This window comes from Lupinus angustifolius, chromosome LG18, assembly GCF_001865875.1.
Source record: "Lupinus angustifolius cultivar Tanjil chromosome LG18, LupAngTanjil_v1.0, whole genome shotgun sequence".
Lineage (NCBI taxonomy): Eukaryota > Viridiplantae > Streptophyta > Magnoliopsida > Fabales > Fabaceae > Lupinus > Lupinus angustifolius.
Window position 1 is genome coordinate 4,515,448 of NC_032026.1, and position 8,404 is coordinate 4,523,851.

The 8,404-nt window shown below is 36.1% G+C and overlaps 1 protein-coding gene across 2 annotated transcripts; it reads right to left on the bottom strand.

Moving 5' to 3' along the window:
• Nucleotides 152–8,176, bottom strand: LOC109332252 (protein tesmin/TSO1-like CXC 5). Of its 2 annotated transcripts, none has more exons than XM_019567169.1 (8): nucleotides 7,170–8,176; nucleotides 5,500–5,607; nucleotides 5,215–5,392; nucleotides 4,143–4,496; nucleotides 3,336–3,445; nucleotides 3,169–3,263; nucleotides 1,668–2,066; nucleotides 152–420 (listed from the first exon to the last, which is right to left on the bottom strand). In XM_019567169.1, exons 1-8 carry the CDS (start codon nucleotides 7,478–7,480, stop codon nucleotides 182–184), a joined length of 1,794 nt encoding a protein of 597 aa, XP_019422714.1. In that variant the 5' UTR covers nucleotides 7,481–8,176; the 3' UTR covers nucleotides 152–181. The 2 variants fall into 2 exon arrangements, with proteins under 2 accessions (XP_019422714.1, XP_019422715.1); XM_019567170.1 differs by having other exon boundaries at nucleotides 3,336–3,436; nucleotides 7,170–8,163.

Genomic DNA, 8,404 nt, shown 5'->3' on the forward strand with positions numbered 1-8,404 from the left:
TAAAGAAAAAAATCTAATCCTATTCGAAGTGGTGGTGGCTTTGTATGCTTGACAATGGACACCCCGTCAAAGGCACTGTCTCAGTCTTTATGTTAAACAGAAGTTCTAGCATTCAATCCACACCATTATTCTAATTTTTCTTCCAATAATATCCAGGCACATCCTCCTACTTAGAAACTTTTCATATATCTTTTTCCACCTTCAGCTTAATTTCCCCATTTTCAGGAACATTATTAGCAACCAAAGATGTGGATATCGTGCTCATACTTGTTGCCATGGGTGGAACATGAGCTTTGGCAACACCATTACTGGCGGCTCCCTGCTGTTGTGTTGTCTCCGCTCTGGCATTTCCAGTGCCATTGATGATTGGGTCCTTTGGACTGTGTAATTCACTTCTGGCTAATGAAGAACACTTTGTTTCTGAAATTGGGAATAGAAATTAGTCAAATAAAGTATATTATGCAAAATAAATGAGATGGGGTATAGTTAGACTACAGAACTATACAGTAAAACATCTAAGGAATCGAGGAGCAAACAAATTTCCATACTTTATGTTTTTGGTACTATCAAGGATATCCATTCATCCTATAGGGGTAAACAACTTGTTGGGAAGGGAGCCACACACCCCAAAATGGATTAATTCCTGGCCCATAGGGTGAGGGAATACCCTTGGTAGTACAAAAAAAGGATATCCCCTCATCCTATAGGGGTAAACAACTAATCCCTTTCGGGATGTGTGGCTACCCCTTCCAACAAGTATTGCTCTCAGGAATCGAACCATTTCTTATACTTTATCTTAGAAAGGAAAATAGATATTTCAAAACCATTTGAATCGGCAGAACCTTTCGCCAAATAGTAACTTTTTTATGGCTGGCTATCTGCCTAACTGTAGTTGTTATACACTTTCCATTCCAACTATAGAGAATCATTTTCTATCCATATAATGTCCCCTTTAGTTCATGCTCCATGCAACTCACCCATCCTTTCACACACTTTACTTGTAACTGGTAGTAAAAAAAGAATAACCCTCTAACTTTGACACAAAATGGGTCGCTTTCAAGATTTTGGTGTTTAAGAATGATCTCTTCCTAAGAAATGGAAGGAAGATGAATAGAGTGGAATGTAGCAGCTGAAAATTTTATGTGCAGGGATGGTATCAGAGACAAACTAACTTGTGAAAACAAATGGAAGCAGCTATTAAAAAGTTTATCAAAGTTGACGGGTTACTTGTGTAACACCTCAGCCTTGACATGCGATCCATGCCGGCCCATGAATTTATTGAGTATGCCACCCTTTAAGTTTAAATACCCCGGCAACATTTTATTCACCCTAGAGGGAGCCTTCCGCGACTCAACCCCGTGATCTCAGGGACTTATAGCCACAGATTTCATTGAGTCGCTACCACTAAGCTATGAATCCTTAAGATCACGGGTTCGAGTCGTAAGAGGCTTCCTCTAGGAGGAATAAAATACTGCAGGGAGTGATTAGGCTTAAAGGGCACTCAATAAATTCATGGACCCAAGGGTCACATGTCAAGGCTGAGGTGTTACAACTTGCGAAAAATGAATCTTGAGGATATATTTGCCAAAGCCCAACACTAAGAATAGGTTATGTGAAATTCTCAGAAAGAAAATTTATAACTAGAGGAGAGGAAAATGTTAACTTGCCATTTATTTCTCCTATAGTTATAACCCTGTTAAGAAAATCTCTAAACTTCGTCAACACAATCCTTTCTTGCTCTGCATAGGCATCCGTCATTCCTTGTCTGTAAGGCAATTGTGAAGATGTGTTGCAAGCATGGGCTATTGACCCAATTGAGGAGGCAGTAGTCATGAACATTGTATCTTGCTCATCACACATTAATGCTAAAGTTCCAGGAGACATTGACCTTCCTTTTGGGGCATCAGCACCATCTGAACTGGAATTATCTGGGCTGATTTTATCTGTTTGGTTTGCTTTCGAACAATCATCGGATTCCTTTTGGCTTGGTAATTGCTCTTGAGTTGAAAAAACATGGGATGTTGCCCGCCGATCTTCTGTATGCTTGTCCATTAAATTTTTCTGGTCTGGTCATATTAATAACAATAATTGGTCAGAGAAAATTAATTCATAATAATGTGGATTGGCTGATATCACTTGGTAGATAAGATAACTAGAATCATCAAAAAACAGATAATTGAAAGTTTCTAGCACTAAGAATATACTTCTAGGTACATATAATTGTTCTAAGTAGGATAATAGGTTTCTTAGGTACCCTAACTTTCAGCTGCCCCGGCATTGCGACCATTTTACACTCCAAAATTAGAAATTCACCACTCAAGTTATTTAATGGCAAATAACACTGCCAACTGTCACAGGGTTACCAAATTTTTTGAAGTAACACAGGATCACGCTTCAAAATATGGAACATGAAACAACTTTTAATTGACTACACATCCTTTTATGATTTTCTCATTTTCCGTAGAGGAAAGTATTGTTTGCAGAAAAATTGCCAATTGAAACAGGTTATATTCTGTAATTTATAATTTAGCAAACTGGGCCCTCAAATAGTTTAATAATACATAAACAACATTGCAAGTAAAAGTAGATATAAGATTTCTTTGATAATAATCTTGCTATTTCCATTTGACAATTCATTGAGGGTGGTAACTGGTAATTGGTTGATAAACATTCTGAACCTCATTGTGATTAAAATTTTGTTAAGTTCATCATTTCCTGGTTCATTTGAGCCTAGAGCTACAATTTAGATAGCTTTATCTGATGTAATTTTAAGAAAACTCAATTTGCAAGACATATGTTAGGCAATTGGCCCATATATACTGCCCACTCGTCAAATGGAAATACTCAAACACCTTAGGGTGTGTTTGTGGGTTTAGACTGGAAAGGTTTATCAACTTAACGATTGTTTGCAGAAATTATTATACAAGTGAAAAGTCACACTAAACCTTCCCCTTTACTCCTTTTCCTTCTAAAATAAAGTCTCAAATGCACCATTCCGGTCTGTTTTGAAAGAGCAAAAGCAGGGAAATGAGGAGAACACAGGAAAATCTGTTCTAGGTTAATACCAGTCCACTCACACAGGGAAGAATGAAAGAAGTAATAATACATAATGGTCCTTCCAAACCAATAGCATAACTGGTGGTGGTTGGCTATCTAATGTCAACATACCTGTCAGTGTCTTTGCAGCTTGTCCAGATACAAGAACCAGAACTAAGCAAAGCTCCTTAAGGTGCTGTGGTTGTATGATGTCTGCTAAAAGAGACCTTCAACAGTAATCGAGTTAATAACTGAATTAAACAAATGTATCTTTATTTCAGGAATTTAACTTGTCCTACCTGTACATAACTTTTGAAGGACCTACTGTTGAAGGTCCAACATGAGCACATGGGATAGGAGACAAGGATAAGGAGGGTGCAGGACTCCTAACGTGGTTTGCCTGGTAAACCTTACAAGAAATATATCACTAACAATGCTAATGTATATAAATTAAGCAATGAAAGGGCCCTTAGAAGCTTTCATGATGAACTGCAGCAAGTTAATATGAAATATCAACTTAGTTTGTGAAAGAGTGTTTTTAGACCAGATGTTAAGTCACCATGGTACTGAGGCAAAAATTCCAGCCTCACCTCCACAACTTTTATGTCCACATTGAGCAAATATGAAAGCTTGATGTGTTACTTAAGGTGTGAGGCCCTCTCAAAGTTACTAGGTTAGCACTCTACTGTACGGGTATATTCATCTCCTCTTGGCATTGTGATTACAAAACTTTCTTTACATTGCAAAGTACCAGAATTGGTACATGGTTATGCAGGGTTGCTGAGAGAACCTGATAAGTGATAGCTACGGCCCTCCCAGTCTCCCACCCAAAATGCTAATCTTTTGGAATAGGTTCTCGTCACGGGCTAGGGTTTTATCAAACACATTGGACCAAATCAGAGGGGGCGTGAACAAAATAGTAAGATTCAATCAAGTTTAAATGCATCTTTCAAACAAACTGATAAATTTGCAAGGTCCCAATGCGGTAAATAAAACATGACTTTAAAATGCTATGTCAACTGGACTAATTCTCCATTTCTCCAATTTAATAAATTACCCAAGTTAAAATAAACCTGCGAATTACTCATACCACGATCTGGTTTTACCTGTTGTCCCAGCCTGCCAACAGATGAATCCTTTGTTGTAGCCCCAAAGTAGAGTTCCTGACCTTTTCTTTTCTTTGAAATAGGCGGTGATGAAAAACCAGAGGAACCAACAGCTCCAGTTATGGCAGCATTTGCTGCCTGCTGAATATACACCATGTTGTTATTTTGATCTCCATGGAACAAAGCTTGTCTTTCTTCACTTCCCTCAAAATTCTTGCAGTCCATGCATTTACAATTTTCAGAGCAAAGAATGTTGGCTTGGAAGCACTCACAGTACTTCTTGAGGCATCCAGATTTTTTACAATGGCACCCCTTGTTATGCTTCCCCAATATTAAAACTTCCCCAACCTCCTCCTACATTCATGTGAAGCTAAAAAATGATTAACAATAGAAAAACTAAAAGTTTTCAGAGCATTGAAAGAAATGCAACACAATTTCTAATACCAGGAAAATTAATGTCCACAATATTTTACTTTTCTTTTATTTAGAGCATATATAAGGGAATTTGCCAGGTATTTTGATGATAGGCTTCCATCATACCATAATTTTATACCATCAAAAGCCCAACTTCTTGTGCAGACAGATATTATAGAGACATGCCTTTGAAAAACAAATTGCTTATTGAAGTTACTTCCACTCAAATTTTTACCAAATTATATTAACTTCCTATACTCATGTTAAATTAAAAGGAAATGAAAATAAGGAAACTAAATTAATAAAAAGCATTGGTTTCAACAAAACAGCATTTTAGGACATTCACAGAAAAACCTTAACAACATATTGTCTTGTTGAAAATAAGATTAACAGTGACAAGACAAATGGGGGACAAAGAGAAGTAACACAACCAGTCAACTAGTAAAAATTTAAAAAAAAAAATTGTTTCTATATAAAATGAAGAAATGGCTTAGTCATATCTTGCAATTATGGAAATAGAAACGTACACTATGAAAAAAAAAAGTAAGCACATGAGGAAAAGTAACCTGTCATAATAAGCACTATCTTAAATTGACCTTGACTTCAACAAAACATGACATTCAACACTAACTGTTAGAAAAAGTTTAAACCTACATACCCTTCTATCACATGCCCCATGAGGGCTGCTCCCAATTTTTGGTCTAAATGCATTTGGATTGCGTTCTAAAGTAGCTTCAACAGCTTCTCGTCTGGCAGCTTCATTTTCAACATTGTTATAACAATTTACACAGTTGCAGCCATCACAATATACTCCCGATGCAAAACATTCACAATATCTGCTCAAAACATTTGAATTTAGGTAAGTATAGATTCGTATCATAGACAATAAGTTGCAAGCGTGCAGCAACAAGTCAACAGAGACAATGAGGAAATTTTTGCTTACAGCTTTAAGCATTTTGAGTGTTTGCAATTGCACTGCTTTTGCTTCTTTGGAGTACCATCTTTACTTTCAAAGTTGGGTCTTGATCTTGCTTTTGGAGATTCTGATTTCCTGAATGAAGTAAGAGTAAAATATGAAGAAAAAAATCAAATTAACAATAATGTTTGAAGAATAAATAAATTTTAAAAGATACTAAATTAACCAGAACATAAGACTAATTACAAAGAGTTTAATATCTATATACACTATAAGTGTAAATTTTTTTACACAATCAATATATAATCCACCGTTCTTGTGTATTACTGCATATATTTAACAGTCAATGATGATTAACATATGAATGTTGGATAATGCATTGACACTTGACAGAGGATATGACAAAATTTCTAAAAAAACTAGGGTATTAGTAAATCAGGATACATATTAAAATATGAATAGTAGAGAAATTAAATCATAAGATAAATACAATTTTATGATGTTCTAATTATGAGATTTCAACAAACTATATAAAGTAATTCAAGTAAAAATATATAAAGAGAGCACATGGTATAAAGGGAGTGAGTGAAGCAGTAGTTTGTTTCACTTAATAGCCAATCAAACAGCTTTGTAACAAAAGTTGGTAACTTGAGGGGTTAAGGACTTCTATTTGAGTGATATACGGTACTAATCGTCAATTGAGTATCGGTAACTACACATTGAAACCCAAGAGTATCCATACCAATACGGAAACCATTTCAAATTACTCATGCATCACAGTTTCCTAATCACTAAAATCTCAAACCGAAATGGGAATTAATATTAAAATTGTGCATGCAAGCCAACTTCCAAAGTCAAGCTCTTGAAACCAATTTAAACCCCCACCATCCTTTCCCAGTAGCAAGGAGAATCTACAGAAATTCAATATAAGCTAGTACATGGTATGTTGAAAGTGAAAAAAAGAAAAGAAAAGGGTAGTCCAATGCATGAGACTCCCACCTAGTGAGGTCTGGGGATGGTAGATTTATGCAGCCTTACCTTGTGAGTGGAGATGTTGTCTCTAGAATTTGAGTAATGATGAGCACGGAAAAATTGCTAATTGCAAATCAAAACATTGTGCAAGCATTAGAAGCCCAAACAGAAAATATCAAATCATCCACACAAAACTATGATTTCAACAGTAGAAATACAAATTAGATATTTTCTCCCGATTAGTAATTTGAAACTAACCTAGAGATCAAAACTACAAAAAAGGGAACATTATTCATTAATTTCCAATTTCATAATTTACAAAGGTCATATTTTTAAAAAAACATGTGAAGTTTTACCTTCAGTTCAGAAATCAAAACAGTAAGCACTTGTATTAAACTAACTCACCCAACCCTCACACCGATTAGTAACTTTAAAAAGCAACATTAGTCATCAATTTCCAATTCCATAATTTACAAAGGCCGCATTTTTTTAAAAACAGATAAATTTGTTTCCCTAAGGGTTAGTTTGAGAGTTGGATTTTGGAGGGGAAGGCTTGGGAGTCATCTCACAAGTGTATTTTATGGCTCTCAAGCCTTCTCTTTCTCTTCCTTCCCCTCCAAAATCAAATTCTCAAACTAAGCTTAAGGAAATTTAAAAAGCAATGCCACTCACTATCAGTGCAGAAATCAAAACAGTAAGAAATTATAAGCATTCAACAAACTTACCCAACCCTCAATGAAGGATGAGGTGCCTGCAGTGGAAGCTGCTGTAGCGGCAGCGAAGAAATCACTGATTGCGCCAGTGTCTGAGGCTGAGGTGGCCGTGACTGAAGGCTCAACTGACTCTGTGCCATATCAACCTGTAACAGAAGCTGTTGCGGCTGTGATTTTTCTTGTTCTGGAAGCAGCACCGCCCCACCAGAGCCGGTGAAATTGAGCTGCCTCGCCAGCTTCTTGGCGGGAATATCAAGTGCAGGTGCAGCATCAGATGATGATACATTCTTTGGAGGATAATCAATACCCTCACCTTCTCCCATAGGGATATAAATAACAAGTAACAGTTACAATCAAATAAATTAACAATTTTTACGGCAAATTACAAAGTCCTCTTTATCCTAGATTGATGACCAAAAGTTCGATTACAGTGACACTTATTATGAGGGCAGCCACACATCTGAAAGGGGTTCTTTCATTACCCAAAAGGTGAGGAGATAATGAGGTAGTACCAAAAAAACACGAAAATCAAAACACAAAAGTTCGAAGAATAACAACTTGAACCATCAATTATCCACTACGAATTAGAATAACAAAAAATAAGCTGAAATTCAGTGACTTTCAGATCGAAACACCGTTGGAGAATCTTCTAGAAGAAAAAAACGGAAAAAAACACCTCACGATTGTGAAGCTCATGAATCAAAACCGTAGGTCGTGGAATATTGCCAAAATTGAAGACACTTGGATCCAAATAACAACACAACACACGAGATGAAAAAATTGAAAATGAGAGTAATTTAAGAAGAATAAACAAAAGAACAGAAAGAATGAAAGGAAGAGAGTATGAGGTGTAAGAGAGAGAGAGAAAGAGAGAGAGAGAAAGAGAGAGAGAGGGACCTCTTTTTTGTTGTTCGACCCTCTCTTCTTCTCTTCTCCTCCCTCTCTCTTCCAAGCTTTTGAATTTCAATTTTTTAGAATATTATTTGACGGTTGGATCTCGCTCCAGTTTTCATCTTATGGTTGTTTATGAAAGGATGTATCGGACGGTGTCAATTCATAGTATGTCTCGTCCTCAGCCCTTGGATGTGACCCTCAATATATACAATTTTTCATGAGCGTAGTGGGAAATGTGAGTGAGGATGGGTGGGAGTAGCAAATACTTCAAAAAATAAAAGAATATAATTTTCAATAATATTTTATTATTTTAATTATAATAAAACTATATTTTTTTTGTTATTTAAAATAAA